The sequence below is a fragment of the Dermacentor silvarum genome, chromosome 3 (assembly GCF_013339745.2).
Source record: "Dermacentor silvarum isolate Dsil-2018 chromosome 3, BIME_Dsil_1.4, whole genome shotgun sequence".
In the NCBI taxonomy this organism is placed as follows: Eukaryota; Metazoa; Arthropoda; class Arachnida; order Ixodida; family Ixodidae; genus Dermacentor; species Dermacentor silvarum.
The window spans coordinates 142,037,145-142,064,993 of NC_051156.1; the positions used below are offsets into that span (position 1 = coordinate 142,037,145).

Consider the following 27,849-nt stretch of genomic DNA (forward strand, 5'->3'; position numbering starts at 1 on the left):
TACACCTTCCATAAAAGGTCTCACCGGGCCCGTTCAAATACTGCTGCATCAATCTTTACCGTGCAGTCGATTCTGCTGCAACCAGTATTGAAATCGCAAAATGGCACAGTAGAAGAGCTGAACTAAGTGCCTGTTAAGACATGCGTATTAATGAATGTCAGCTTGTGGAAGCCTTCCATATAACATAGCTGAGCAGATGATTATAAATAGTGTATTTTGGCAGCCCTTGTGATGTTTATGCCCCATTCCTATCTTATACAGTACACTCAGGAAAGCATATTAGGAAGGCACAAATGTAGGGATGAAACTGACATGCATAGTGAGACAAAGAAATGTCTAAACATTTACATAAGGACACTGGAAAAAGGAAGAAGGTGGTTACACCACGCCCCACGCCAAGGACAGAGTGTCTTTTCACATGTCCCCTCGGGCTACTTAGGTAATCAATTTTACCAAACAATGTTCCAATGTGGAAAAAAATACAAGCTAAGAAAGTGTGCCTGCTCACCTAAATATCAACCTGGACACTGCCTGGTGCTGACGTTTTCAATTTCTCCAATTGTGGGGAAAGGGAACTGAGCCACATGCAGTGAGGCACAGCGCATCAGCGAATTCCAATTGAGAACAAGAAACACGAGCTGCCAAACGCTGCCTTCTTATTCGTGCCCTGAACTGAAGGCAGCCTGTGGATAATTTATTGAAAAGGAACACCACCCACAGCCTTGCTCGAAATATGAAAGCCTTAATGAAGAAAAAAAAAGAGAAAGGATAAACATTATTAAAGGCTCCTTTGTTGATCATTTCTTTTTCTTGCTGGACTTGCTCGACGAGGAACCGGCTTCCTCCCGTGGCTTCTGCCATGGAATGGGATTCTTGCGGTACGCCGGCCAGGGAGGCAGTGTGAGCTGTGAGAGTTAATAAATACATGGCTTCAGAGACAAGAGCACCCTTGAGTAGCAAGCACAACCAGCATAAACTAAAATGCAAACTAACAAGCAGGGCAACCAGACAAATTTGGTCTAAGAATCTGGTCGCCCTCTTAAGACAAGGTGGATAAGCAGCATGGCTCATTATAATTTACGTTGGCAATTTTTGCAATAACTGTACCTTATCCCGACTTCTAAGACCATGTGATAACTACACTGCAAATGTCGACACTTATTATTTTCATTTTTCTTCTTTTTGCAGCTTGTTTAATTCGACCCGCCGGATAATTAGAAGAAATGGATTAATAGATCCTGAAGCAACACAGAAGCTACGAAAGACAATACTGTTGAGGTATCCAGGTTAATTTCGACACCTGTGGTTTTTATCTGTTGCCCAACTACATTTTGTGAGTATTTTTGCATTACAATAACCATCAGAATGTGAATACCATGGCTGAGCATTGAATCCACTATTTCTTGTACAGCAACAGAACACCAGAGTCACTAGGCCACTGCAAAGGGTGACTGGTAGAATAAACAACACCTCTGGCATAATTAGCAAAAAACACTACACACTATATGTAGGCTAAATTTGTACTGCAATGTGGCCTGTTGCTAAGCGTGCAGTAGCCCTGAAATGGCATTCGACCCACAATGCATCGTGTCAAACTATCGCATATAAACTAAGAGGATACGAGAAGATGCAGATAAGAATGCGCACAGTTGACTGTGTTCAGTGATGATTGTCATCACTGCGCTGCATTCAGCACAATGAACGTCAACCAACTTGAAAAATTATGAGCTTTGCAATGAACACCAGTTCGGATGTTGCCAACAATTAAAAGCAGCAAGTAGGTAATGATCCATCTTCAATACCACCACTTACAATAGGGACGAGAAAAGAGAACACAATATATGCATACCTGCCAACCTCAAGACTTTCAAATTCGTAAACTCGCGACCGGGGGGGGGGGGGGGGGGGGGTGCACGGGAATTCTGCCGAGGAGTACGACTTCAAACACACTTGGAAGTACTGATAGTATCTAGTACTGATAGTATCTAGTACTGATAGTATCTAGTACTGATAGTATCTAGTACTGATAGTATCTAGTACTGATAGTATCTAGTACTGATAGTATCTAGTACTGACGAGGCTTCGAGCACGCCATCACACTTCGCAGCCTCTGCGGCTACAAAACACCGGAGTGCCGGAGTCGCACTGCGCCCGATGCAGCAGCACGTCGCACAAAAAAGCGAGGCCCACAAAACAGGTCATACAGTAAAAGTTCGTTAATTCGGATTTCACGGGACCGAAACAAATGTCCGAATTAACCGAATGTCGAATTATCGAGGGTATCAAGAAAACAATAAACAAATGCTTACGACGTCAACACGCTCTTATTTGCAGTATGAATCAGCAAATTCTGTTTCTATTTTGCATAAACGCAATGCGGAAGCTGCAATTCTCGTCATCTCGCGACTGATTAGAGCTCGCAGCGGCGAAGGTTTCGCGACTTCCTTCACATTGCGGCCGCGGCGCGCGTCTTCATCTGAGACGGGCTTTTCACTAGCGCGCGCGCACATCCCGTTTATTTTTTCGCCAATTTCGCCGGGTCGCCGCCCATCGCGATGTAGACGGTGCGCCTCTTCCTCTTCACAACCGCAATCTCTCTCTCTTCATCCTCGACAGCTTTACACTGAGTAAAAACGAAACTATTGCTTACCGCAACCGCTGTCAACGTGATCATGCACGGCGACCTTGCGGTTCTGAAGGCGCGCGGCCTACGCACGCATAGTCAAACCGAAACTACCGTTTGCTGCAACTGCGGACGAAACCGCTGTCGATATCGACGCGATCATGCATGGCGACTTACGAGTTATGAAGGCACGCGGCCGACGTGCGTACCGAGTCAAAACGAAACTACTGTTTGCCACAACCGCAGCGGACGGAATCGCGGCAGCTATTAAGACGATCATGGTTGCTAACTACGCAGTCATGAAGGCACGCGGCCAACGCGGTGCTATGTGCGGCGGTAAACGCAAGCTAGGCACGAATAGGAACAAATAGGCACGAAGCCTTCCGGCGTTGTTGTTATTCCAGTACTCCGCAGTGTTGCCAACCAATTCTGGGGAAATACCCTACGCCGCAGTCAAAATTACCCTACTTTACCCTACACAACTTTTTTATTACCCTACATTTTACCCTACGCCTAAAATATCACAGCGTAATAATAATAAATTACAGACTATACTTCAAAGTACGACGTGATAGCAGTGCAGTGGTGCTAAAGTCGGTAGCGACTGTTATCGAAATATTTAGCAAAAAATAAAAAGCGCATATCAAAAGTGAGCGTACGGCGCACATCGTCTCGCAGAAGTGGAAGGGAGCGAGAGAGAGAGAGAAATTAAAGTCTTTATTGAGCAAAATATTGTGTTGTGGCTTCCTATTCCGGTGTGCGTTGTGTTGCATATACATAACTTGCAACTACGTCACACCGCGGAACTCTGGGATACGCAAGGCGCCGCCATTACCGAGCACATTGCGGCAGACGACACAGCGCCAAGCTGTGCGGATTTCTCATTTCCCGTCGACGCCGTACGTCGCAATGACGATTTGTGAAATATTTGGCTGCAGTACGGAAAGTAAGTGCAAATCGCATGAAAAGGGACCAGACTCGGGGATGTACTGTTTGCCTGAGGTAATAACAAATCAGTGCGACCACACAAAGGCGCTGTCCGAGAAGCGGAGAGGTACTTGGCTTGCGCGCGTCAACAGGAAGGACCTCAAGAATGTTTACCTGCAGAGAAACAGTCAAAACAAAATCTCCGTCACAGCCTCCTTCATTTTCTGTCAGCAATCACATGAAATCGTTTTTTTTTTTTTTTTTTCTATTCCTCACAACAGTTGTTCATTCTTGTGTTCGGCTGCAAAGCAAAGAAGAAGAAAAAATGTGGTGACAGCACCACAATTGCTGTTTGCAGTGTTGTTGGCTGACACAAAGCTGGTAATGATCATGCACAAGTCTTGAAAGCAGCTGTCGTGCTCCCGTTGCAGGTAATCCCAAGTAATTTAAGGAAAAGAACAGGGACTCAGGGGCAGTAAAAAATACAGTTCGGCAGTAGACACACTAAAGCTGCTTTCCTTTAACGGATAGCAGGGAAACAGGTGTTTCTTTTTTTCTTTTTTTTGCTTTCACTCTGCGTTGGCTCATTTCTGATCCAGATTCTGAAATTCGGTGTACGTTATCCCCGCTCGGCGACATCGCCGCGTGGCCGACGCGAGTTGAAGCTTCAATTTCACTTAGGCTGATGTATGTCGATCCTTTATGTGGTTATTGCTGTTTTTTTTTTTATCACAGCTATGAAATGCCGAGTGCATTCAACTCACCTGGCTAAGCAAGACAACTCGCTTAGACGGCAACTTCTTCGCAATGAGGTTCCGGACCCATCCGTTCGTAAAGTAGTTGTGCGAGTCGAGCGACTTGTAAGCCTTCATATGATCTAATAAAACATAACACTAGATAATTTATAATGTATTTTGTTGATAACACGAGATAATTTATAATGTCAACATGGGTAACCGGTGGTAGCAGGCTTGCATTACCAGCGGCTTGCGCACCAACTGGTAGCCAATATGGATCCACGCCGTCACATGGGCGATTTTTTCTTTGTACCTGGCCCGCGTTGGTCCCACAAGTTCATCAAAGTATGCAGGACAAAGTCCTGCACAATTCTCCTTCGCCATGCGCGCAAGGCAATCGATTAAAGCATACGCACAAAGCAAAACGATCCGCCACACGGACGTAAACACAGCTCCGCTGCTCCGGCACCACGACGTATGTGCTCGGTAATGGCGGACGCAACGAGCGCGCCGGCGATATGCTGGCGAACAGCGCCGCGAACGGCACCTGTCAAAGCACTGGCATGTCGAACCGGCACCACGACGTATGTGCACTTGTGCGAGGCAGATCACATTCGTGGCATCGGTATATGGCGGACGCAAAACTAGACGTGGAACTCCAGCAGTTATGTTCCATTTTGCTGTGCGCGTTAACATTCTCGCGCATTTAATCATGTAAATAGGCGAAGAACACAACAATTATGGACAGAAAAAAAAAGGAGACATACGTCTTCTTTATTCTGTTTCTTGAGTTGCTTCGCCGATCATGTGTCAGTCGTTCTCTGCAGTTCTTTTATCTTTATGCTTATAATTGGAAGTCACGGCCCATTTTATATAGCAAAAACAACTGAATGTCAGCAGAGAATTGCTTGTACCTGATACACTGGACGGCAAAAGCTGAGTGTTCGCCTTCGGTGCCCAACTAGTTTTAGCGTATGAACGGCTCTTTTATTAACGTTAGAACTAGCTATACGGAGTAAGGATAGTAGTTTTGTCAGCTCTATAAATTTGGGACATGCTGTAGCACCAGCGCAGAACTCGTCGCGTTTTGCCCGCATTCGCTCCGAACGCGCGTGGCGTTGGTGACTGTTGCCGGTGCCTATAGGGGCGGCTCGGAGGTTTTCGACGAGATCAGAACAGGACACTCGTCGAGCAGCGTCGGAAGTCTTTACCACCTTTTCGCCTCGCAACGTTTTTATATAAATACGCATTTGGTGCCGCAGCTAAACGTCGCCTCCCCTCCCTCGCTCCCTCCCGTCCTCCCACGGCCTTTCGCGCGACGGAAGAAGTCGCATTTGCTCTATATATACATGGTGATTGTAAAGGAGCAAAGAGACGCTTAATTCTGCAGCCCTTCAGGGAGCACGGCACAGAACGCGCGTTTGCTCTCGCCGTGTGTTCGCTCCCCGTGAAAGCAAGTGTCCCTCGCGCGCTTTCACTCGCACATACAGAATACGCGCGTGGCGACGATTTCATCGCCGTTGGACGTCATGCGGAACCTCACGGCGACGGCGACGCTGACGGCAGAAATCCGCTTTGAGTGTCAATAATAAGACGCAGCAAATTAAGGTAAGCAAACGCGGCCATAGCACAGGATCGGCGCTCCGCGCCGAGCCGTCGCAGACAGCTCCGATTCTGACGGCTCCTAAACTGTCTATAGGAAAATGATTGAAAGGTGGGCGAGGTGGTTTGGTTTTATGATGTAAAAGACTGCGCAAGGGCAAACCAGGGATAAAGTGAAGAACAAGACAATAAAATGCACTTGCGAGTTCAGCGCCCGTCTTGATTTTTCTGAAGAAAAAATGAAGCTAGCACAGAGATATGCGACGTCTGTTCTTTCGGCTCAGCACTATGCCGGTGAGATGTGAACAGCTCCAATTTTATTCAAAGAAAGATTTAGTTTTCGTATCTCTTAAGGAGTGTTGAGAATAGCGCCTTGGGGTATGTCGCGTCGATCGGCTAGTTTTTAAGATCACTCATCAACTGTTCTTTTTTAGCTGATTGTTGATGAGAAAAAAGTGGAAATTACCCTACGCCTCGTAAGAAAATGGCATTACCGCCCTACTACCCTACGCTGCCCGAAAAACTTCGAAAATACCCTACAAGTAGGGTAATTACCCTACGGTTGGCAACACTGGTACTCCGTCGCTTCGTTTCGGTGGACGCTAACGTTGTTTTGGCGCGGTCCATTCATGTTTCGGAGGGTGGCGTGGCTTAGAGCTATGGGCGCGGACCATTCGTGTTCGGAGGGGCGGAAGGGCAACGGGACTGAGGCGCGCGAGGCTGGCGATGCGGAGAAGGATGGAAAACAACGCGCGGCGGCGTGGAATGGCTCAAATTTCTTTCTTTCTTTTTTGTCTTTTCAAGGAGTTCGTATTCCATTCCCTGACGGCACGGACACTGAGTGAAAACTAGAGTGTACTAGTGAAAACGAAACTACTTTTTGCCGCAACCGCTGCGGATGAAACCGCGGCCGCTATCAACGCGATCACGGATGGCGACTACGCAGTTTTGAAGGCACGCGGCCAACGCGGTGCTATGCGCGCCGGCAAACGCAAGAATAAAAGCTTTAAAGGCTCAAATAGGCACGAAGCGTCCTGGCGTTGCTGTCATTCCCGTACGATTTGAACTCCGTCGCTTCGTTTCGGTGGACGCTAATGCCGTTATGGTAGAGTACACTCTAGTTATAGCTCGTTTGCGTCGCACATTTGCGGCGCTCCGCGCTCGCCGAGCATCAGGAGTTGTCCGAATTAACCGATGTGCGGCCAAATACGTCCGAATTAACGAGAGTTTCATTGCATTAAATAATGCAAACGCCTGCCGGGACCAAAGGACGTGTCCGAATTAACGAGCTTTTACTGTACTCGCGAAAAAAGCCTAGCGAAGGTGACAGGCAAGACGACTAGCCACAGCCTCCCATACCGAAACTGTGCTTGCCGCATCGACCCGAAATCGCCGTCGTCTCTGGGGGCGCCACGTACGTACAGGTGGACCTCTATGTTGAGAGTAACGACAACCAGTGACTTCCAGCCGTCGTCAGGTAGTCCAACAATCCGATGACGAAGGCAACGTCACAGATTGAAAAATCTCCTTACTCCGCAGACAATAAAGATTACGGCGCATACCTCCATCTCTATGCGCCCCTACGTAAGTGGCGCCCCTACCCACCAGCAACGGTGTGAATTTATTAAAAATTTTAAAAACTATTTCGCGAATATAACCACTTTTCCTAAAAAATTGAGCCGACATTCGTAAAATCGTAAGACGGGTCCGAATTCGTACATTTTACGGAAAATTCGGAAGAGTTGGCAGGTATGTATATGCGCCATGTTCTCTTTGTTTGTTCCTGTCATAAGTGATGCTGTTAAAGTGGACCAGTGGAAATAGTGGAGAGCATGTGACAATTGAAGTAACAGACAGGATAGATCATGAGGCTAGACAGCCTGAATGTGCGCTACCCAAAAAAGAGGTCAGCTATCTTTCACGAATGCAGTAGGTCACTATCAGGTTCATGAAGGCAATGTATTGACATCCACCAATAAGTAACATAAAGCTACAAAGAAAACCCAATATGGAATGACCCATCTGCCAAGTCTGCTGTAAAAAAAAATAAAAATAAAAAAACTGGCATACTGATGCCTGCGTGATTGCTGGCAGCATCAGTATGTTGACATGTAGCGGGTTTTCTTCTTTCATTGCTGTTGAAAATGAATTACATAGGGCAAATTTCCGAAACGTCTGGATGTCAAGTACAGAACACGCAAAATAGTTTATTTCCAGTGCAGAGTTAAATGAAGATAATTATTTTATTCTTGTCAAGAGTTTGATGAAGATGATGAAACCTGATATATATATATATATATATATATATATATATATCATTGAGAACTTAATTGAATTACTAACACTTAAAACACTCATGCGAATAACATGAATTAAAGAGGGGGAAAAAAGATTCAATTTTAACCTATGTGCACATTACTCTCCTTTATAGACACCAAGCCCATTGCACAAGTTTTTTTCTTTTATGGGAACACCAAACTTTATTAAAGAGATACGGACACAAAAGTTGGCAGGTGGTTTTTTGCGTCGGAACAAAAGTTGAACTGTTGAAAATGACGAATACAACAAGCTGCTTTGAAAAAAAAAAGAATGAGAAACATCTTTTTTTTTTGCGATTTTCTGTTGCACCTTGCCTCCAAGCGGCCACTGGCAGAAGCTGAAATTTGACCTCATAACACCCACCCGTGGCCAAAGTCGGGTCACAGCTGTCGCAGTGTTTCCAGGGGTGTCGTTCCCTTGCAGTGTTTAACCCCTTTCGGCGATAGCCGGGTGCGCGACGAGTTCGCGTCCTCGCCGGACCTCCAATCAAAGTTATTTCACTCACTCACTCGTCTCACGCGGCCCGTCTGACACACTATTCCCGTCGGCGCTCCACACAGGTGGTTCGTCTTACATGAGGCTTCTCATGGTCGTCGCTCGGTATTGACGCGTTCGTTGCAGCGAAAGGAAATGCCCAGACATTGCTGTTATAACAGCATCGTCGGTCGTGACACGCCGTCGCTCACATTTCCCAGAGACGAGAAGGTGTGTAAACTTTGGATACATGCCTATTAGAGAGCTTTTGCTTGTCCGGTAATCGGGTAAACGCGGGCGTTCGGGCGTAACCGTAAACGTGAGCGGCCTGTATGGTCCTGCCACTTGGTGGCGCAGAGCTCAAACAGACCAAGAACAGCTAATATTGCAGTAACCAAGTGTATTCTACTTTGCTGCTGGTGTAAATCTTAGGCAGCAACACCGATTACGCCACTGCCGAAAATTTACACCAGGAAATGACCAATAATTCTTGCATAAGTGTCTGGTGCAGAGCAAAATCTTCACGCTACGGTTCGCAAAAACCTGACCGGCACTTCCACGGCCGCCTGCTCTTCTTCGTCACTTGACGCGGAAGGCTCGTAACGGTAAGCGGCAATATTTCTCACCAAGTTGGAATGGTCCTCGTTTTCAGACGTGTACGCATCGCTGGTAGACGCACCAGAACTTGAATCCATGCTCGTGATGGCGGCGTCGGCGCGCTTCGAATGACCGCGGCCGGCCGGCTGGCTATCCGACGAGGGTTTCGTGACATCATACCTTCCAACTCCCGCGGGTCGGGCGGCGAGGCGCGCACTCACAAAAACGCCAAAAATAAAGCCATCAGCTCAAAAATGAGCTAAGTGACTACTTCTTTACGGTGTAATCATACACTGAGGATTCATTTTCAGCATTTTCGTAAAATTTTCAAATTCTGTGTCCGTATCCCTTTAACAGGTCAATGGTGTCCATCAGCTTAACTTAAACTTGGCGTATACACATACTTTCCCTATCTTTCTCACCAAAACTTTCTTACATTGGCCGAGACATTTGAGTTCACTCAGTTGTTCCAAAGTTTTCAGTGCATAAGGCTGTATGAATATGTTTCAGAGTCAAAAGCACTACATTAAATAAATTGCACTGAATCGGGTTTCATTAAGTTGAGGTTTGATTTCAATATTCTACAAGATTCAGCAACTGTAGAACTTGGTACCGAGTTCACATACATGGACGCAATGAGACCTACTGAAAAATTCGCAACTTTCTTGCCCAAGCCACTTCTGTTTGTTTTTAGTCATGCCGAAGACAATCTAAAAACAAGTTTTCAAAATATGATATTAACAGGCACCTGCAAGGAGACATGCACCCTCTTTTCCTTGTCACAGCGACTGGAATAGTTTCAGTAAAGAAGGCATGCGTGAGACCCAACATAGTGTTTTCAAACAAATATTGTTTGTGCCTTATATCACACTGTCCCAAGAATTCTTCCTTTTACAACACAGGGTGGTGCTTTATGCCAAATCAATATTGCACGCAACTGTGCACTTAATCGCCACTGCACAGGCTGCCAATTAATAAGTTGTCTGGGAGATGACATCCATGTGGACACACGATTAGATTGCTTACCAGGCAGGAAATGACAAAACCAATTCCGAGGCTGATGACAGTGTAGGAGAACTGCTGTACAATGTATCCCCAGACAAGTCCAGCCGCCTGAAGAAAAAAAAAAAGTAAAACGCTTTAGAGGGCGTCAGCACAGAAAAAAATAAATCCCTGTGTGCAAGCAGACCAAGACATGCATCAATAAGGGAAAGGAAAGAATGCGACGCGGTGCTCGGACTTATCACGGCTAGTTCAGTCTGGATATAATACATGCCATGGGTGTATTTCATTAGTAAGGCGAGGCTCATTCTATTAACTATGCAGTGCTTAAGACTTCCATCACTTGTACTGACACAAGCTTTTTCCTTTTCTACCATGTACACAAAAAAGATACCGGCGCAAGAAGGCATCGCAACATAGCCACACTACGCGAACAAACACAGATTTTTAAAGAAAGGAATGCGATCTTTTTTTTATTTTTTCCCTAGTCACCCGTTCGGGCCTCTACTGCAAACGAAACGAAAATGACACGTACGCATTCGGCTTGTTCGCAGTTTCCGTTTACACTGCAGTTGAACTACGGGAGAATGAAACCGCGGTGCAAATTTACTTACCGCAAAGGCAACAATGACCACTTGAAATAGTTTCTCCGCTGCCTTCTGTCCCTCGAAATCCTGCGAAATGGGAAACCATTCTCACAGTCAGCGAACCAACATGCAACAGCCGGCTCGCAAGCAGAGAGCAGTGGCCCATATAACATACCATATATGTAGGAATCCGGTCCAACAGTGGCGTCAGGAACGGTATGTCAATCATGACTGCACGCTTGCAAGTACAAACAGTTTAAACAGTTTAAAGACAGGTTCACAAATAGCCGCAAGGAACACGTAGCACGTAGCTCCAGTTCGCCTGGCGGGCAAGCAACTAGGATAACTGGCACGCAGAAAAAAATATTATTTTTAAAACGTTAACTATTCAGCAGTAAGACGTTTAACTATTTTTATTTATTTTTTTGTGTTATTCCATGTATGTAAATTTTTATTTTTTATTTTATAGTATGTTGTAGCGTGCAATGCTAAGGAACGCAGCAGCTAAGCATTTTCTCGATCTCTGCTTCAGCGTTATTGTAAATTCTGTCCCAAGCAATTTATTGGCTTTATGACTAAATAAATTTCTAGGCAAACGATCCGCGCATAGGAATGGGGGTTCCGAAGTTCTACCGATGGATAAGCGAACGGTATCCCTGTCTGAGTTCCGCTGTCAAGGAATATCAGGTAGGTTTGACGTCGCGACAGGTAGCCCAACCGTCACAAGACGCAGTTCATAGATCGTGTTACCGTCTACATCGTTCTAGGCACGCCTCGTTTCATATCACGTCTCAGACGCTGTCGGGAATGCAGTGAAATGTAGTGTGCGAATAAAGCGCGGTCTCACTGGCGTACCTCGCGCTGAGTTCGCGTGACTTAGCTTAAAATCGAAGTATGATCTACCGCGCAATGTTCCGTATTGAATAGATTCCCATCTCTGTTCAAGCGCTACATCCGAAGCACCGAATTCTGAGCGCCGTCGATGAGTTTGAGTGCCATTCAACGTTGAAGAGTAGCAGTGTCTTTATGTTTCAGTTTCTGTATCCTGACGTTTCAACAAAAGTGACGCGTGTTTGCTGAAAGCATGTACCGTGTTTCGCCATGGGGCCGTATTCTGAAACGTTCGCCTAGGCGAAATTTCTTTTTTCGCTTTCAGGCGTGCGCCGATTGGCTGTTTTAGCAAAATTGGATGAGCTGATTGGGAGGTTGAGCCCGACGTCATTCAATTTGCTCAACCAGCCAATCAGCGCGCATGCTGATTTCGCCTAGGCGAACGTTTCAGAATACGGCCCATGGTCTTGAGTGGATTTAACGTTATTTACAAATAGGCCAGACGATAGACGTAGGGGATCAGTTACAGGACGCGATGTTTTCCTTCCTAGTAAAAATAAAAAGTCTACCTAGTTTTCTTCGTTGTTTACATAATTTATGACAGCAGTGCAGCCTGTTTCTAACAAGTGTCGGTTATTTATTCGTTGTTTGTTTGAGCGTTGCATAAACTTCATATCGCTTACGAAAACGGATGCACACGAGACATTTAATTCCGCTCTGGCTGGAGCTTCAATTTGCTTGAACGAAAATTGCCGTCATTTCGTAGTTCCACCATATTTCTGTGTATTCTCTGGTTCGTGCTCCTTCACTGGCTGTGATTACACGACGGCAGCCGGCAGAAACACCCGAACCAATAAAAAAGTAATGTTAACCTAGACCCTAAAGCTTTTCTGTATGTGACAACTTTGTCCATTTCTTTTAACCATCTGATTCTTGACCAATCCACCATTGTGTTGATGTGCTACGAGCGTACCCTCATTGCACTTTGACAGATCACTTGACTGGTGTTGGCATAATCTTGTGTTCATATTGCTGGCAGTCCGCACTACCATAATGACGTGTGCCTTTACAATGTTCTCCTAAGAGTAGGAAAAAAGAAAGGATACAAAGTCAAAAGTTTGTTGACATTTTAAAACCTTTACGGGTTCATTATTGACAATGCGGTCGATGCAAGGTCATAGTCCGTTTAGGTGCGCAGCATGTGACATGATGATCCAGAATAAACTTGGTGGCAAAGTGCCATCTGTCCGGTTTGTGGTATCGGGTGGTACCAGACGAGTGTTCATCGAACTCTCATGTCCTCATAAAGTGTTTTGCCGGCACTCATCCGTCTAGCTCAGAAGTGCTGCACTGCCTGTTGTTTGAGGGTAGCACGTTTGATGCTCCAGCCATGAAATGACACAGGCAGGCTGTCCCACTTTGGCAGTCATTGTACCGGCAGCAACACAAGCTTCAAGCTGCAGCATGTTTAACGGAAGGCAGTTTTTGCATTCTTAGTTGAGTTGCCAAACGTGTTGCAAGGTTGTACAATCTATGCTGGTTTGCACCCCTAAAAATTGAAGGACATATGGATTCACCATAGCATTATTCCCAGTGTAAAATGTTATTCCTTAGTAGCTCATTCCAAACAAGACAGATGTTCACAGGAAAATAAATCTAAGCTTGAGGTTAACGGGGTTTGAACATAAAATGTCGCTGGAACCAATGTTTTGACAAGGCAACTTCGTCATAGCAGCTGTCGTGACTTTCTGCCCTGACAAAGGCAAGCCCCCTTGTCAATACATTGGCCTCAGCGACATTCCTTCTTCGACCACATTAAGTTGTTTGTTGTTATGTGGCGCGGGCATAAGCAGCTGTTGGAGTAGTATAAATCGCAGCATTGTGCTGACAGCCTGCCTGCTGTGGTATGTGGTAGTGAGACCTAGCTTTGCTATCGGGACGTTCGAAAACAGCCAGCTAGCTTTTGCTGCTGCTGCTTCTGCTGCTACGTCGACACAAAGAAAGAACACATTTCGTATATTATGGAAGAGCAAGACAACTAGTACATGCATATGCTATACGGTATACTACTACCAATAACTTGGGTGTAAAAATGACATGAGCTGTTATAGCTGTGAGCTGTTTGTGCATTTTCGGCAGAAAACTGTAAAACAAGGCAGTATGGAAATACGCCTTGCTCTGGGAGTGAACAGGCAAATGAGAACACTAGTTTCCAGCATTTTGCAACAGCTGTTTCTGCTAATATGTATGTGCAAGTTGAAAAGTAGTCTGTAAATTACATCAGGCACTGAACAACAAGCTCTAACAAGGGAAGCCTTATGTTACTGAAAGGCAAGCTTGCAAACATATATGAGAAAGACAACAATAATGGCCAAACCTCATGGGTGCTGGCACAGTTCCTGGGGAAACCAGGACATAGTCCTGGCACAGTACAAGCAATTAAATGACGGAAGCTGTAGTCTGGGATGTTGCAGATAAGTCAGAGAAGGTAACGTGCTCACTGTACTAGAAGTAAAACTTGGAATGACTGAAAGCTGAGCAGGTTGGTAGGGATTCATGTTACACTGAAAGGCAGGCGTCAAACGGACTTAAGTAGGAATGAAAATGACAGTACAAATGCTGGGGTAAATCTCGGCAAAAGAACCGTCAACTGGGCAAGTTGGTAAGCTGTTGTAATGAAAAAAGGAACGCGAACACACAAAGCCAAAAAAAATCAAGCAAGGAATGCAGGGTGAAGTACGTCACTAAACTTGTGCCGTGTAGTACATCACTCGTGTACCAGATACTTTTGACATGGGGCAAGACTTATGTGGGCCAAAGCGGTCAATGTATTAACATGCACGCAAGGGAACAGAAGTATTTTTAACAGCTTACATTGATTCACATTTGGCAGTGCACGGGGCTGTGATCCTGATTTTCATAACACAACCATCATGGCTAGGTACCGTAATAAGACATCAAGTGAAATTATTGAGGAATTGCACATCAAAAGAAAAAGCCCAGCATGTGTTAGCCAGGCATCAGCTTCACTTTGTGATTAAGACTAAGTTCTTGACAAGCACTTCTCATGTTTCCTAAACAGTTTCTAATCATTGTGAAGCTACCATATGACCATTTTTTACATATCACAATTGTGTATATTCTGTATTTCCTTCAGTAAAAACAAACTAGGCAGTAAGCATTCATATCATGATCGTTTCTTTCTGTCCTGGTTCCTTTCATAGTTCTTTTAACATTGTCAAGTTTCAGCACGAAGACGATGACGCCTTCTCCTTGTTGCCCATTCTGGTATCTCTGCGTGAACACCACCAAGTGCCGGCAAACTTTCCACTGGCTTTCGGCACTCCACAAATATGCCAGCATTAGTCATGTGACCATAGCCAGCCAATGAGAATGAATTGCCGCCGCAATATCCATATTCAAATCCTTAACGCCTGTTTAATCATTGCTCTTTGCTTTATGTCTCATTGTAAGACAAGACGTGTGTGTTATCAGACTGACCTACCATACCATTGTGTTTTAAATTATCTTCCCAGATTCCGGAGTTCGACAACCTGTACCTTGACATGAACGGAATTATCCACGTCTGTTCGCACCCCAATGATGATGACCCACACTTTCGCATTACAGAAGAAAAAATCTTCTTGGACATATTTAATTACATAGATGTGAGTACAGAGCTGTGTTCTATACGGATTTCGTCATTCATTTCGTTGATGTGTATCAGTACAGGGAACTCTTGAGTTATTTGCCTGTTTGTCTAAGGCTAATTTTCCATGCTTTCAGTTTCTGTTTCGGATGATCAAGCCCAAGAAGACATTCTTCATGGCTGTTGATGGCGTTGCCCCCAGGGCCAAGATGAATCAGCAGCGAGGCCGCAGATTCAAGTAAATGCCTGCATTTCATTATAGTTTGCATGCGCATGTGGGGGATTTTCAGTTGACATGTCCCATTCGGCTCCTAATTCTTCTCTTAAAGCTGGAGATAGCACGCGGGGGTTTTAATCTTCTCTAGGTGGAGCAGGGCTGTGCCTTTACATCAACAGGCACTCCATAGTCATCAATGTACAGACATAACAATGTGTTGAATTTGTTCCTAGCCTGACAATTTGCAAACTGCCACACGGAAGGACTCCATAGGCATTGAAATCTGTTTCTTTTTTCTCCTTGCGTCTTGCATCAACCATATTTTTTTATGCACTGAACCACCCTACTGCCACTTCTAGCGCAGTCTGAAATTATTCAGTCAGATTACTGAGCAAGTAACAATCATTGCTTCTTTCATCATCATGAAACGGGCAGGTCACTTGCACATGGTCACTATAAAAAAACACTGTGACACTATGTTAGCCGACTCTCTTGTTCTCTCTCTCTCTCTGTCTCTTTGTATGCTTGGTGGTTTGGACCTATACCAAGCTGGGCAGAACCAGCATATAGTGGCAACAAAGAAGTTGAGTGCTGCCTATTGGATTGTTACAACTTTCAGAAATTTTTCACCTGCATTGTATCTAGAATATTGCTACAGTAAAGGGTTAGAGTAGACCCTACCCTCACAGTAGCTCACCATCTAAACGCTGCTTGGCTGCTAAACCTAAAAAGCAACAGTGATTCAACATGGTGTACTGCGCAGACAGCAAGGCAAGTGATACAAACCGTACATATGCACTTGCCCTGCTGTCAACTCTGTTCAAGTTTAGCATGAGCCAACCAGCCCAACCTTGAACTCGTGCAACAAAATTCGGTTCAACACCTTACATTTAACTGTAACTGTCTTCCTTGCAGTGTGGAGGAAAAAAAAATGAAAGAAACTACTTCTCTCTGCGAGTGCTTTTAAGTTTTAGGATACAGAAGTTTCAGAAGGGCAAGCGCACAAGGCTGTTGCTGTGCTGTCAGTGTCGTCTTTTTTAAAGTTATCCTGCACTTCTGTTGTCAGATCTGCAAAGGAGGCCGAGGCACTGGAGAAGGAGGCACGAGACAAGGGAGAGGTCCTGCCTACTGAGGAGAGATTTGACTCAAACTGCATCTCACCTGGTGAGAGCTAACTAAGATCTCTTTCTTTTTTTTTTCTCTCTGTCTTTTTAACAGAACTGTGGTTGCTAAGCTGCACACTCTGTGGTTGCTTATTATTAAGACTGTGGTGTTGTACTGCCAAGCACAAGGTCGTGGGTTCAGCTCCCGACCGCAGCGCATTTTTGCATTTCGACTTCATCGAAATGTGACTGCAGCGGTCACATTTCGATGAAGTCGAAATGCAAAAATGATCCTGTGCTTACATTTAGGTGTACAATAAAATATTCCAGGTGGTAAGAATTAATTCAGAGTCCCCACTACGGCGTGCCTTGTTACATTCGGCGACCAGCGGGGGCAACGAACTTGAAGTATCTCCTGATTGCCTGTGACGAATTGCTTCGGGAAGCTGAAAAACTTTCCACTGGAAAGATCAGCGGTGACACCATGCCTAGACACGTTTCAGAAAATATGTGGTTACTAGATGTCACCCGGGCGCCGACCACGACGCTAGGAGCAAGAAACTCTTGGGAAAGGGCTGCTTTTACAACGCTTTCTCATGGCCGCTCGACCGACCCGCTAACCGCCAAGGTCGTTCTCCAGACAAACCCGTCGATGGCTGGCCCATCCCGGGAATCCAGACGCGCCATATTGAGTCAAGCGCGAAGCCACTTGTCTACGAGCATCCCCTCCTTTCTGTGGGGGAGTGAGCACTTCTCCGAATGTGTTCAGGGAACAAAGGCGCCAGGGGATTATGTCCCCTGGGTCCACCCTCGCCCGCAAGGGTGGACCCTTCGGTGACTCTCGACGCTCCGATTGGAGGATGGTGGGACCTCAGGTTTCCCTGGCCCAGGGGTCTAGAGGGGGCCAGAGGGCTTTTAAGCGGATTTTTGCGGCTCTCTGGTGTGCTCCGATCCAGTCATGCTAGACTGTTGAGACGTAACATTCTCTACTTCTCATGTAAATAATGTAAAAATAAACCCCCTTACTCTTCGTTCTCGATGAGAACCTGTTCCTCCCGTCAACAACGTCTTCAGCGGGGATGAGGCGGACGACGGCATGGGCCAGCTACCCCTTTGGTTCTGCCTGACCTCGTACTCTCCACGAAAGAAGCAACCCTCCTCATCAACTTTGCTCAGACGACGGCGTGAGCCCGCTTAGCCTCCATGTGATGCCCCGGTAAAGTAGGCCAGCCAACCGTTACGAGACGCACCGGTGGCGTAGGCTAGAGAGCGACCCTGAGTTTGACGTTGGACTCCGAGTGCATGACTCCCAGCTCCTAAAGCCTTATAACAATATAGTGGTTCTGACTTGTAAAACCCCAGAATTTAATTTTTAATTTTAACCCCACAATTTTATTTTGATTTTAGTACATGTTGTGGGTTCTTACTTGCTCTTGGCAACAGTGGAATAACAGCAGAGACAATTGTGCAGGCACAGAAAGGGCATTTATTGCTCTCTTTGTACAAGATTACCAATTATTTGAAATACAACTTGTAGAACACGCTGCTAGAATTGAGAAGGTTCGACTCGCCATCTAAGACATTCACAGGTGCAGTCTCACAAACAGAGGTGCATTCGAGTGATAAGATCGCTCATGTGAAGCACACCTACGAGCACACTGTTGGTTCGCGCACGGCGCCATTCTCAAGCCATTCAGAGGACGCTAGCATCTGAACACTCGCTCCATCTCGTCATGCTGCATAGCTGACAACACTGACTCCCTCAGCTGCATGTGCTGTGCAAGGAAGCTGGAATCCAGGAAACATGAGAGTCATGCGGGGAACGCATCAGGATCCACGAGAGTTGAGCATCCTCATAGTTACTAAAAGCTCTCACCACGCAGCACTGCCTTCACTGTCTTTGAATGTTGTCTGCAACTACTACAAGGTTGAGTTTGTTTTGTGTACACACATCTTTTGTATGTACACACCCGTGTATGTGGGTGTGGGCAGTTGGCCCCAAAAATTTTACAGGACACAGGATTTGCAAAAAAGCTTAGTTCTCGCAAATCCTGGGCACATAGCCTCAATGTATCAATTCATATTAGCTCTTGCAACCTACACAGTAATCCATCAAATTAGGAGGGGCATGCCTTAAAGAGCAGAAATTCACATTTGTTGTGGGACCTGTATCGTGTAAACTTTCGTGGCTGACTGTACACTTATGTGCATGTTTGTGTGTAGACATTAGTTTCAAGACATTCATTGTAAAGTCCTAGTGTGCATAGCCTTGTGGTTGACACTTAAAGCTTTGTGCAAAGAGTAGCACTACCACAACATGCATTTCAATGCAGGCACCGAATTCATGGCACGGCTGCAGGATCAGCTGCAGCAGTTTGTGGCCACAAAGGTCTCCACCGACCCTCTGTGGCAAGGCGTCAAGGTTTACCTCTCAGGCCACCAGGTTTGTTGCCGCAAGTTTATCTTGGCTAATTGATGACACCGGTGTAAAGGTTGGCTTGTGCATCATTTGCTGCACATCAGAAAGTTGGCCATGCTCTAAAGCAGGGATTCCCAAACTTTCTTGCCTCAAGGGGAACCCCAACTGCCATGGAACACCCCCTCCCCCCCCCCCTCCCCACCACACACACACACACACACTTCCTGATGCGATGTGGTGGTTTGAATTATTAAATTCAAACTCTAATGTAAAGCGCCACTGAAGCGCCACTATTGGGTTGGATTCATTTTGGCCACTCACAGAATCCTAATGAACCATGAACGGCAGTTCATGGAACCCAGTTTGGGAACCCTGCTCTAAAGCATCACATTTTCAAGAATTGGCCATTTCTCATTCAAAGGTTGCCCTTTTCACTTAGATTCAGTCAACCTAAGGGCACGCCAGATACCTTGTGCTTTTCTAGGGCTGAAGAGTTAGATAAAGAAGTCCTAAATGCATGTGAATCACAGATCACAGAAAATTTCAGCAAGAGTTTTGTGTAGCAGTTAATTTGGTGTATCTGTGTATGCTGTAATGCAGTTTGACTGTATGTGCACTGTGCTGATGGATATTAGTCCCTGTTTGCTATAAGTGTGAATTAGTAGAATAGTTTTTTGAATATAGCGTGGCGAGTTCTTTTGTTTACTAGACAAACTATTTCTTCCTTGTGTTTCGCAATAGACACCAGGTGAAGGGGAACACAAGGTGATGGATTTTATCCGAACTGAACGATCCCAGCCTGATTATGACCCAAACACAAGGCACTGTTTGTACGGGCTTGACGCTGACTTGGTGAGAAAGTTTGTTACTAACTTAGCATACTTGTGCTTTGCTCATGCTGTTGTCGTATTGCGTGGATTTAAGGAGATTTCAATATGTGTTGGTTACATTACCATTTCACTGCCATTTAGCAGAGACATAGTTGTAGCTGCTTTTATAGTTCACATACCTGTTTACTTTGGATGCTTTTTTATGAATGTGTAACTGAAATGGGACAGTTTTAAAGCACGAACCCGGGAGAAAAAGGGTTTCATGAGATGGAAACGAAGCAATAGCTACGTTGGAGCATGGATAGACTAACATGATAATTATGAAATAAATTATGATGTTTATTTACCTGAGCCAGAGTGCTTCAGTGTTTATAAATGTTATCCATTGTATTGGCCCACATGGATTTCATTTATCCGTGATGGTAAACTGGGCAGTCACTTTTAGGGAATAGGCGGTGCGCAGTGATGCCTTCTTTATCTCTGCAATTGTGGTTTGTTCCCTCGCAAATGCAGTCACAGTTTTAAACATTTCAATACATGAATTTTATGTGGCTTTGTGGTGTTGATCATGGTTCTTGTCAACGAGAGTATGTGATAAGCGTTCTTAGACAAATTTGGCATATTGCTTGGGCAACAGGGTTCTCCCCAGAAAACTTTTGAGAGGTGGACATTTGAGTACCAGAGGGGGGGGGGGGGCACCGGCACATACTGAATAATGAGAACACAGACGTTCGAGCACAATCACATAACGCAAGAATGCAAGGGACTTATATCTGCAAATCCAGTTTAAGGGTGCTATTCTGGATACTTGTAAAATTTTTGTAAAATTTTTAGATTTTTTGTCCGTATCCCTTTAAGTGACTCTGGAAGCTTTGGCAAAGACCGTAGATGTTCTAGCGTAGGCGTCAGGCTTTGTTCGTAAGCAACAGGTCCGTACTCTTCTTTTTCACGTGGGCACCATTTCTTTGCAGATTATGCTGGGCATCTGTTCCCATGAACCACACTTTGCACTGCTTCGGGAGGAGATTGTGTATGGCAAGAGGCAAAGTCAAAAGCGGTTCGTTCTTGTTCCTCTCTTAATGTTTCATGTTTGTTGTTTAGTGCATGTTCCCGACTGCTTGTTTTGTCCATCAACTATTATTTATTGTTTACTTGGTTTTCAATTTATTATACTTGGCTGTGAATTGATTTTTTATGTGCACTCTGTGATGCAGTATGTACTGTTGACCACATAAGTTTATGGTACACTGTATTTGTGAAAAATTGCAACCTACTAGCGATCGGATAAATTCGAATCGCCATGCCTCAAAGGCCAACTGCAGTGAAATTTCACTCTGTCTAAATTTGTTATAGATGAGTAGTATATACCACTGAAGCAATCTTGGCAGCGCCGCAGGGCTGGTAATTGTATACTTTTCTTGGTAGCCAGCCTTTAAGTGGGGACGTGGTAATTAAAATTATCATTACTTATTTATGAACCAAACTTGATAAAAGTTGGCATGCTTGTTTAGTTTCTTCTCCTGATTCTAAAAATGCAGTTATTTTTTCTGTAGGCTCATTATTTCGTTACATAATTACGAAAACAATGTCTTTTGTTCTTACTACAATAGACAAATAACGGCTGCATAAAAATAGACAAATGACATATGGACCAACAGCAGAAAGCACAAGCTTCACAACATAAGAAGCACTTTTAGGATTGCATCAATATTTCTTACTTTATAGTACACTGAACTCTACTGTTTTGAACATGGCCATGCATTAGTCACCCAAAAGACAAATTTAAAAAACATTAAACAAATAAACTTGAAAAACTGCTTCCTATGTTGAGTGCTCCAAACGTCTAGCTTTATGCTGCAAAAAAATTAATATTATATCTATGATAGCTACTGATATATCACAGTAAATGTCTTGCTGTATGTGCAAAATTAGTATTTCGAGAACATCAAGAGAACAAACAAATGTCACATTTAAACAGCACCTAAGCAGACAATGCGTGCACCTGCTGGTTGTCGCTATGACGTAAGTTCCAGCACGGCGGCTCCTTATCTTGGAGGTCGTGTTGAGGAGCCATGCGTCCTAGGTCTTGTCGCTTCTGGCAAGTTATATTGGCAGGTTGTTTTCCTTTTTCTTTTAAATTTATTGCATTAGCCTTACAAGTTTTCAAGTGGAAAAAAGTATATGAAGTGTTAAAAGCCGGTCACATGCTAGACATTGTGTGTGTGTGTGTGTGTGTGTGTGGTGTGTGTGTGTGTGTGTGTGTGTGTCTTTCTTTCTTTGAAGAGACAAGGTTGTGTCGATTAAGCTTCTGAACAACATAAGTCCCCACTGAATTGTTTCATCACCCTTCTCCCCCTTCAGTTTTGGTATCAGAAATTGCTATTTTTGCTAGCTCTTCATGATGCTTCCACTCATATTTCAAAAGTCAAATTTTGTGTGGTTCCTCTTTATCTACGCTGTCTTAAACTGGGCTTTTTAAGCGGTCCAAAAATTTCATTGCAGTTAGTCTTTAACAGAGCAAAAATTTACCTTTATCGTAGAACCTGTGTAACATAACATTTGTGGCCAACTGACATTGCTTTTTAGTGATAGTTGCATGTTTTTTTTTTTTTTTTTATAAACTGATAAGTGCAGTTTTTTTTTTTTTTTCATGCATGCATTCGCATTCATTCTCATTAAGCGACCTGTGTAAAAAATTATTAGTTAGGACAGTAGATTGCAGCGAAGCACTGGCAAGCTTTCTAGCTACAGCTTTTTTTTTTTTTTTTTTTCTCTCAGTAGGTTTATGTGGTTTGGTTGCAGCAAGAAATTGCATAAGCATTGCTTGATATTCACCATTTACATGAATTGTGTGTCAGTGTTTTGGCCTAAGATTCTTTAAAGAGGACTGAGCTAGCAAACTAAAAGTTGTGCATATCCGATTGTAGGGTCCCACTAGTTTAATTTCCAAGTTTGTCTGGCATGCACTTGGAAGAAGCTGGTCTTGTACTAAGTGCATGCTCTTAGTATTTTGTGTTGGTCTTTTTTTCAGTGTACTTAGTTACTTGTTTCCTAAATAATTATGCACAGAAAGTCTCAATACATTCAAAGACAAAAGCACTGTGTGTATATCATTGATGTAATCCCATGGCATACATGACACAGACTCTTTCTTTTTTGCATTTCTTCATTGACTTCTTGCTTTCACAGGCTCAATGTTCCTGAAGAGATCACATTTCACCTTCTTCATTTGTCACTGCTTCGAGAATACTTGGAGCTTGAGTTTCAAGCCTTAAAGGTAAGCAGCTCATCGTTCGTGGTGGGCAGGTTAGAGTTGAGACGGATTGGATATGTTTTCTGTTGATTAAAACAAGTCCTTTGCCCCCATCATTTCATCTTTCGTTTTACAGGGGACAATCTCATTCGAGTTCAATGTGGACAACATCATAGACGACTGGGTGCTGATGTGCTTCCTAGTGGGCAATGACTTTCTTCCACACTTGCCCAACCTCCACATTGCTCACAATGCACTGCCAGTTCTCTATCAGGCTTACATTGACGTGATGCCAACGCTGGAAGGTGAGCTCTCGACCCCAAATTAGAAGGAAGGGCTGTGCCATGTGCGTTGGTCATGAAATATCTTCATGTGATGTGGAGAGCTTGACAGGCCTGTGCCACGCATCTAGTCATTTGAGCAGCGTTGTGGTCACTCCACTCTGTAGCCAAGATTACATGAATGCGAAATTGGCGCATCGCATTTCTCAGTGAAGCATGCTAATATTTGCGTGACAGCGTTTACATGTGGCGCATTTTCCTTCGTGTGAAACAAGCTGGAACTTGTATAGGGGTGGTTTATGTTTCGCCATCGAGTGGAGGAGAGCACACAGCAGCAGTAATCTCGCTTTTCCTCTCTAGCTCAGCGTGATATGCCAGTGTTTACATGCACCACGTGAGATTACTTTCCTTGTCAAGAACTACCCTCTCCTGTTGCAATAATGCAGTTCCCCTTCATAGTGCATGACCACCATTTACATAGATGTGATGCACTAGAAATGTGATGCCTCACTTGTCGCATTTATGTACACGCTGCTTGTGACCAGCTCGTGTTGCCTCGTGGTGTGCTTTCTTTCCCAGAGCCTAGGTGCCATAATTGGCCTCGCTTGGTGCTTGCCCACTAATTTGGTTGCGTCCACATCCTTTTTAGCAAGGAAGCTGCAACAAAGTCCTAATGTCTCTCTTTTTCATTTTTTCATCATCGTCATCATCAGCCTATATTTATGTCCACTGCAGGACGAAGGCATCTCCCTGCGATCTCCAATTACCCCTGTCTTGCGCTAGCTGATTCTAACTTGCACCTGCGAATTTCTAACTTCATCACTCCACCTAGTTTTCTGCCGTCCTCGACTGCGCTTCCCTGCTCTTGGTATCCATTCTGTAACTCTAATGGTCCACCGGTTATCCATCCTACGCATTACAGTGGCCTGCCCAGCTCCACTTTTTCCACTTAATGTCAACTAGAATATTGGCTATCCCTGCTTGTTCTCTGATGCAGACCGCTAGGGCGTTTGGTGCAGCTAATGAAGCTGCTGCTGCTGCTGCTTCTCATGTTTCTTTATCCTTTTTGAGTTAGAGATGCCAAAGCTCAATGTCTGGCATGTTTGGCCTGGGCTTAGTTTGTGATTGTACATTTGTGATTTTACAGTCATAAACTTAACACGTTAGTGGCGCATAATGAGTGCTCTTAATTTTTTATTTTTTTTTGTTCCCTTAATGTCTTTCTCTTGCACTTTTCTTTAATAATCATAACAAACACAGAAGTACCAGTTCTAAGGACTTTTCTGAGTTGTTCTACCCCTTGTTTTGCCTGCAGGTTACATCAATGAGTATGGAAAGCTAAATTTGGAAAGGTTCGAAAAATTTCTAACCAGGCTGTCTCAGGTATGCTTACCTGTCCTCCTGCTTTTTTTTTTCTACTTTTACTTTTCGTCGTACTGTTTTCGAGTTACTGATTAACAAGGTGTATTGATCCGTTCCAGTTCGACTACGAAAAATTCACCGACGTTCAAGCTGACCAGAAGTTTTTAGCATCGAAGAGAGCCTATGCCGAAGCACCAAATGGTATTGTGCAGCAGAACGGGTCACCGCCAACTGACAAGGAGAAGACCAAGGATCCAGACGAAAAACGTAAGTGCTAAATTCAGAGAATGCAACCTGTGCACTCTGGTGTGAGCCATTGGCATAGTCGTTTGCTGAGTGTTAGTCATTCCTTATGTAGCTGGGTTAAAAATATATAAAGAGGATGGGTGGCTGATACACAGTCCTGCAAAGAAGGGTTTGCAGTGACGGTGGCCAGATGGCATTCTTGGTTAAATCTGCAGCTGTTTAGTTGCTTGCACGACAGTTACAGCAAAACCTCGATAATTCGAACTCGGTTAATTTGAAATTTCGGTTAATTCGAAGAATTTGAGCGGTCCCGTCATTCTCAATGAAAATTCTACCGGATAATTTGAATGGCCCGCGTGGCTCTATTCGGATAATTCGAAGTTTCCGGCTGGTAGCAATGTGCGGCGGTTAGGTTAGGGCGCTCCATACAGTCGCCAACCGAATTTCCGAGCTCGTGGGGACTGAAAAATAGTCCGAAAAACTCGTTAGGCCGAAAAAAAGAAAATGATTAGTGCGGCTTAAAAAAAACTCTAATAATGCCCTGCCTCATACTACGCTTGGAGGGGATCGACTTGCTTGGATTTGCGCAGCAGTGACGTCGTCTCCGTGTACAGTCGACACGAACGTCACCGCGTTGGCGATCTCCGCCAACGGAGTTCGCCATGGAGATCCAAGAAACGAGCTTCGCACCGCTTAGCTCTCACGAAGGCACAGGAGGTAGCGCCGATCTCTGAGAGATGGGTCTCCGAGACACCTGCTCAATGTACACGCTGCGTTCAAAATAGTAACCGAAACTTTAGAGATAAAAAAAACTCGCTGAATGAACAAGCGTGGAGTCAGCGCGCACGAGCGCGGCCGCCGCAGCGAGCGAAGGTTCGTGCGGTCTATCGCTTCAACGGAAACTGAGCGGCGAAAGCACAGCGCATACAAAGGTCAGGGCCATCTGGAGATCGCTTTCAAGATACGGTGCGTGCGAGAGCCCGCTCCGGCGCTAAGTACGCACTTAGAAGAATAGAAGTCGCCCCCCCCCCCCCTCACTGCCTCTCGCGCGAGGGAGGAAGTCGCGTTTACGCTCCGCCGTGCGTTCGCTCTCCATGAAAGTGCACGTCCCCCGCGCGCTGGCACTCGCACATACGGCGGGCGCGCGGCAATAAAAAAACATCCCACAATAAATGGTTACAACGATAGTGCTGAGCGCATATACTAGAAGGGAAAAAGAAAAAGTGCAGTACTATGGAGCGTTTTGTCAGCCAAGGAAGAGCGCCCATGGCCTCCGAGACGGGAGGATGGCGCGAGCTCTCTATTGATAGCCGCGTGCCTTCCCATCTTGGAGGCTATACAGCGAGCCACTGGAATCCAAGCCAGTGTAAAATCCAACATGGCGGCCTCCAAGATTGGGTAGTGTGGCTCGGAAAGAGCGATTTAGTCCGGAAAATCAAACTTTGGGGTCTCAATTCGTCCGAAAAATTGGGTGCGAAAATGCATGAACTCAATGGGAACCCTGACGGTGCATTTTTGAAGTCCGGAATATCCAGCAAGTCCAAATTTTTGGAGTCAAACACCCCCACGCCCGCTTTCGCGGCAGTTATCGATTCCGTGAACATCGTCCGCAACTTTGTTGAGTGCAGTGCGGGTGATATTTGTATGCTACATGCTGTGAGCCAGCTGGAGAGCATGGCACTAGGGGCGGCGAACTACCGCGCCAAGTAATCCCGCATCAGTGATTACTTCGAGTAGTCTTTCTCGGACATGGAAAATAAAGGTGGTTTCTTTTTGCAGCAAGTTCTTGCTTGTTTTCTTTTTTTTTAATTCATTTCGGTTAATTCAAAAATCCGCTTAATTCGAAGAATTTTCATGGTCCGGCGACCTTCGAATTATCGAGGTTTTACTGTACCTTTAAAGAGAAACCAGGATTTTTTTTAGAGTATTTAGAATTGACAGCCACCTCTGTTGGTACAAGGTTTGTCCTGGCTGACTGGGCCAATTGAAATTGTAACGCAACATGGACAGAAGGAACATCAACAAAAGCAGCGCGTATTTCGTAAAGTGCAAAAGCATGTGCGACGATCGGGCCGATTAGCCGCCAATAGGCACGCAGAGCGTGTTGGATACACATGCTGACGAACTTCAGCCATTCAAGAGCTGTCAATCTATCCCGCACCGATCACTGATAAGTCACCCATATGAACATGTTAGCGGCAAGCATTCATTCGACGTCTTGCAGCCCGTTACCACATCGGCCAGCACCAAATTTTCGTCACAGCCATACTGCCGAGGCCACTATGCCTAATCGGCGCTGCTTCATCGGGCATTGGAGACTAAAGTTGCGCTTCAGTGCCAAATCGATGCATATCTATTCTCAGCAGGTGTGCGACACCCAGAAAGCTGACAAACCACCTCGCAAACGAAAGCGAGAGACAGCAAACGAACGAAAAGGAAGGGGATTGCGAGCGTCGTGAATTTGCCATGACCCTCCAGATTTCCGAATCTTTGAGAGGTGGCAAATCACGTCAAATAAACAGCATGGACAGCACCTGCTCTTTACCATTGGCACCAGCTATGCGCAGAGCGGTGATCGAGCCACGTGATGCGCGGTCCTTTCGTCCGTCGCGCAGATTGACCTTACGATAACCCACTGCCGTGAAGTTGGGTAAGCCTTCTGCATTTTGGAGGAAAACAGGAAAGCAAAACTTTTTATGCAATAAATAAAAGATTGTCACAAAAGACAGGTCCACTATTAAACTGAGAACCCCATTACACTATACAATGTAAGTCGCTAGTTCATTAGAT

General features: G+C 45.0%; 2 protein-coding genes across 3 annotated transcripts in view; one reads left to right on the forward strand and one right to left on the reverse strand.

Moving 5' to 3' along the window:
- Window positions 1–639: 639 nt before the first annotated feature.
- On the reverse strand, window positions 640–11,197 carry LOC119445856 (signal peptidase complex subunit 1). Its single transcript, XM_037710159.2, has 4 exons — window positions 11,044–11,197; window positions 10,896–10,955; window positions 10,306–10,392; window positions 640–905 (listed from the first exon to the last, which is right to left on the reverse strand). Exons 1-4 carry the CDS (start codon window positions 11,095–11,097, stop codon window positions 798–800), a joined length of 309 nt encoding a protein of 102 aa, XP_037566087.1. The 5' UTR covers window positions 11,098–11,197; the 3' UTR covers window positions 640–797.
- Window positions 11,198–11,372: 175 nt separating this feature from the next.
- The window catches only part of LOC119445857 (5'-3' exoribonuclease 1), an 89,853-nt gene continuing 73,376 nt past the window's right edge, over window positions 11,373–27,849 (forward strand). For both annotated transcript variants that reach the window (XM_049663678.1, XM_037710160.2), the window contains exons 1-11: window positions 11,373–11,555; window positions 15,236–15,367; window positions 15,486–15,586; window positions 16,632–16,729; window positions 19,002–19,111; window positions 19,829–19,939; window positions 20,889–20,974; window positions 23,107–23,194; window positions 23,307–23,475; window positions 24,767–24,834; window positions 24,933–25,080. In XM_049663678.1, coding sequence (XP_049519635.1) covers window positions 11,481–11,555; window positions 15,236–15,367; window positions 15,486–15,586; window positions 16,632–16,729; window positions 19,002–19,111; window positions 19,829–19,939; window positions 20,889–20,974; window positions 23,107–23,194; window positions 23,307–23,475; window positions 24,767–24,834; window positions 24,933–25,080 — 1,186 coding nt within the window. In that variant the 5' untranslated portion in view covers window positions 11,373–11,480. The remainder of the gene's footprint in view (window positions 11,556–15,235; window positions 15,368–15,485; window positions 15,587–16,631; window positions 16,730–19,001; window positions 19,112–19,828; window positions 19,940–20,888; window positions 20,975–23,106; window positions 23,195–23,306; window positions 23,476–24,766; window positions 24,835–24,932; window positions 25,081–27,849) is intronic.

Coding starts and splice junctions, on each gene's coding strand:
- LOC119445856 (XM_037710159.2), bottom strand. CDS start 11,097: ATGATTGACATACCGTTCCTGACGCCACTGTTGGACCGGATTCCTACA. Junction 10,956..11,043: donor ACCGGATTCCTACATATATG/GTATGTTATATG, acceptor CCCATTTCGCAG/GATTTCGAGGGACAGAAGGC. Junction 906..10,305: donor GTTTTGTCATTTCCTGCCTG/GTAAGCAATCTA, acceptor TAACTCTCACAG/CTCACACTGCCTCCCTGGCC.